Genomic DNA, 2,981 nt, shown 5'->3' on the forward strand with positions numbered 1-2,981 from the left:
TGACTTCACTATGAAATTCTTCTCTCTCATCGGATCATTCAAAGTTCTTTCCAGGTTTTCAGGATTGCCCTTGGATTTCTATTTTTTCCTAAGGTAGTGATACTGAAAGAGTGTATTGAGGCCAGCTCCAACTAGCTCACAAAGAGATAATTAAATTTTGATTGTGAGTATTTTTTCCATTGAAATCAGTAAATGTTACAATTTAGGACTTACTTCATTGTTTTGTTGATGATCGAGACATCACAAAGTGGTAGATAAAATGGCAATGTGAGCTAAATTTTAAAAGATGTCATCTATATATCTATATTTTTTCCAAAGCCCTGGTTCTTGACCATATAGCAGAATACCTCTAGTTTAAGAGCTGCTGAATAAGTAATGCTTTCATCAATACTATTCTTTCCAAGCAATTTAATGGTTTTGCTCTCCAAGAACTACATCATTAAAAATGATATAGCATAGCTTCCTTTTTAGAAGAATAAGATCTAGAATTGCCATATCATACTTTGTGTGTTTGCGTGTACATATATCATTCATTCCATATAACAACCTTATAAACCTTATAAATAAATTAGGGCATACTATTAAAGTCCTTTATAAATTAGGAAACTGAGGCTGAGACTTTAAGTGACTTGCCTAAGGTTATACAACATGAAAGTGTTGAGGACAAACATAAACTCTGGTCTCTCCTAACTTCAAGTTTAGGACACTTTTTACTATATGATGTTGCATCTGAAAGGGTTTTTTTTTACATTTTTATGTGCATAAAAAGATACACTGTCTTGGGAGTTTGGTCACAAAGGGAAGGTGTGCACTGGATTTTCTCTTTATGAAAAAGAATGATCTAATTTAAGCCATTGTCCCCTCACAGCTTTTCTAAAGGCATTCTTGACTTCTTTATTCCTCAAGCTATAGACCAGAGGGTTCAACATGGGAATGACCATGCTGTAGAACACTGATGCCATTTTGTCTGAGTCCATTGAATGACTTGAGCTGGGTCGGAAGTACATAAAGATGATTGTTCCATAAAATATGGACACTGCTGTGAGATGGGAAGCACAGGTGGAGAAAGCTTTCTGGCGGCCATCAGCAGAACGAATCTTGAGAATGGTGATGAAGATTAAAAAATAAGAGGTAAAAATGACAATAAATGGGAAGAGAGCAGTTAATGGTCCAAAGACAAGGATTACTGACTCAGTGATGTGAATATCAGAGCAAGAGAGAGGTAGGAGAGCAGGAAGATCACAGAAAAAGTGATGAACCACGTTGGACCTACAGAAGGAAAGGCTAAAAGTGTTTCCTATGATTATACAAGAGGCCAGAAAACCACAGATGTGAGACCCACTGGCCAGATATGCACACACTGTTGAAGTCATGGTAGTGGTATAATGTAGGGGCTTACACACAGCTGCATGGCGATCATAGGCCATAGAAGCTAAGAGAAAAATTTCAGTAGCAGCAAAGGCTGCAGCAAAGAACAACTGGGTAGCACATCCATTATAGGAGATGACCTTGTCCCCTGTGAGGAGCCCACTTATAACCTTGGGAGTAACAGCAGAGGAGTAACCAAAATCCACCAGAGAAAGGTTACTGAGGAAAAAGTACATGGGAGTGTGAAGGCAGGAATCCAAGGAGATCAGAGCTATTATCCCTAGGTTCCCTACCAGGGTGATGAGGTAGATGAGGGTGATCATTATGAAGAGAGGAATCTGAAGCTCTGGGGCATCTGTTAATCCTATGAGAATAAACTCATTCACTTCAGATCTGTTCTCCATAAATATCATCCAATAGTGATGTCATTCTCCTGCAATAAAAGAGTAAATATCGAAAAAATTAACTGCATGATTAATGACTCCAAGACATAAAACATAGTCATAGACAAATCTTATATGATGACTAGAAATAAGGAATTAAGGGCCCAAGAGTCCAAGAGTATCTAGGTAGTTATCATTGCAGTTATTTTAGGGTTTCAAAATTCATTGATCCAATTTCTTACAAAAAGACCTCTGCATGTATTAATTGCCAACTTTTTTCAATCTACCACAAATCTTAACAGTCTCCTAAAGTGGCATTTCTCCTTTCTGGAATGGGAAGTACCTCATTCTTTGGCAGACGGAGGCCACAACCAGGAACATTTTGTCCTTTTATTCACTAATTTTTAATTTAGCTTCCTTCGAGTACCAGCTAAAATCCCACCTACACAAAGACCTTCTTGATCCATCTCAATTCCAATGTCTTCCTCCTTTTGGTTATTTCTTATTTATCCTAGATATTGCTTGTTTCTACATAGACTAGAGATTATGAGTTCCTTGAGAGCAGGGATAGAATATGTCCTTTCTTTGCATTCTCAGAGTTTGACATGGTGCTTGTCATATAGTAAGTACTTAATAAATGTTTATTGACTCACTCATTGACCAGCGATAACCTTTCCTCTCTGAACTAAGTTAAAGTGACCTTCAGGTTTCAGATAAATACATGGTCCATCCACAGACCCCATCATAAACTTTTAGAACTTGGAAGGACATGCCACAGTTGTGCTTTACTCACTCAGCCTTAGAGAACTTTGTATCATCTCCATCCCGAATAGACATTAGAAGAAAATTTTCAAAGAAGTTCTAAGTAGGCTGCCACATGCTATCTAGAAAAAGTGGTATCTCATAAAAATAGAGAAAACAGAATCAGGGAATCTCAAGTCAGGACAATTCACTAGAGGTCCTCTACCTCTGCTCACATCTGACCAGAAATCACTTCTACAAAAATTGTCTCCAAACATGCCAAATTGGAAAAGAAGATCTTGTTAAATAGGAAGATTGGAAGATTAGACATAAAAAATTCTATATATGCTAGTTCTAGCATTTGACTGAGGTCCCAAGAAAGTATAACTAACAAATAAAATGACCTAGAATCATTAATATATAAAAAGCAGTCTGGCTGCCAAGATAACATTTTAACTTGAAGGGTGGAACTCATACTAGAATATGGTT

General features: G+C 37.1%; 1 protein-coding gene across 1 annotated transcript; it reads right to left on the bottom strand.

Moving 5' to 3' along the window:
* Window positions 1-824: 824 nt before the first annotated feature.
* On the bottom strand, window positions 825-1,781 carry LOC123252712 (olfactory receptor 5B12-like). The gene has a single exon (XM_044681970.1). It carries the CDS (start codon window positions 1,779-1,781, stop codon window positions 825-827), a length of 957 nt encoding a protein of 318 aa, XP_044537905.1.
* Between the last annotated feature and the right edge of the window lie 1,200 nt (window positions 1,782-2,981).

This window comes from Gracilinanus agilis, chromosome 6 (assembly GCF_016433145.1).
Source record: "Gracilinanus agilis isolate LMUSP501 chromosome 6, AgileGrace, whole genome shotgun sequence".
Classification (NCBI taxonomy): domain Eukaryota; kingdom Metazoa; phylum Chordata; class Mammalia; order Didelphimorphia; family Didelphidae; genus Gracilinanus; species Gracilinanus agilis.

Coding starts and splice junctions, on each gene's coding strand:
- LOC123252712 (XM_044681970.1), bottom strand. CDS start 1,781: ATGATATTTATGGAGAACAGATCTGAAGTGAATGAGTTTATTCTCATA.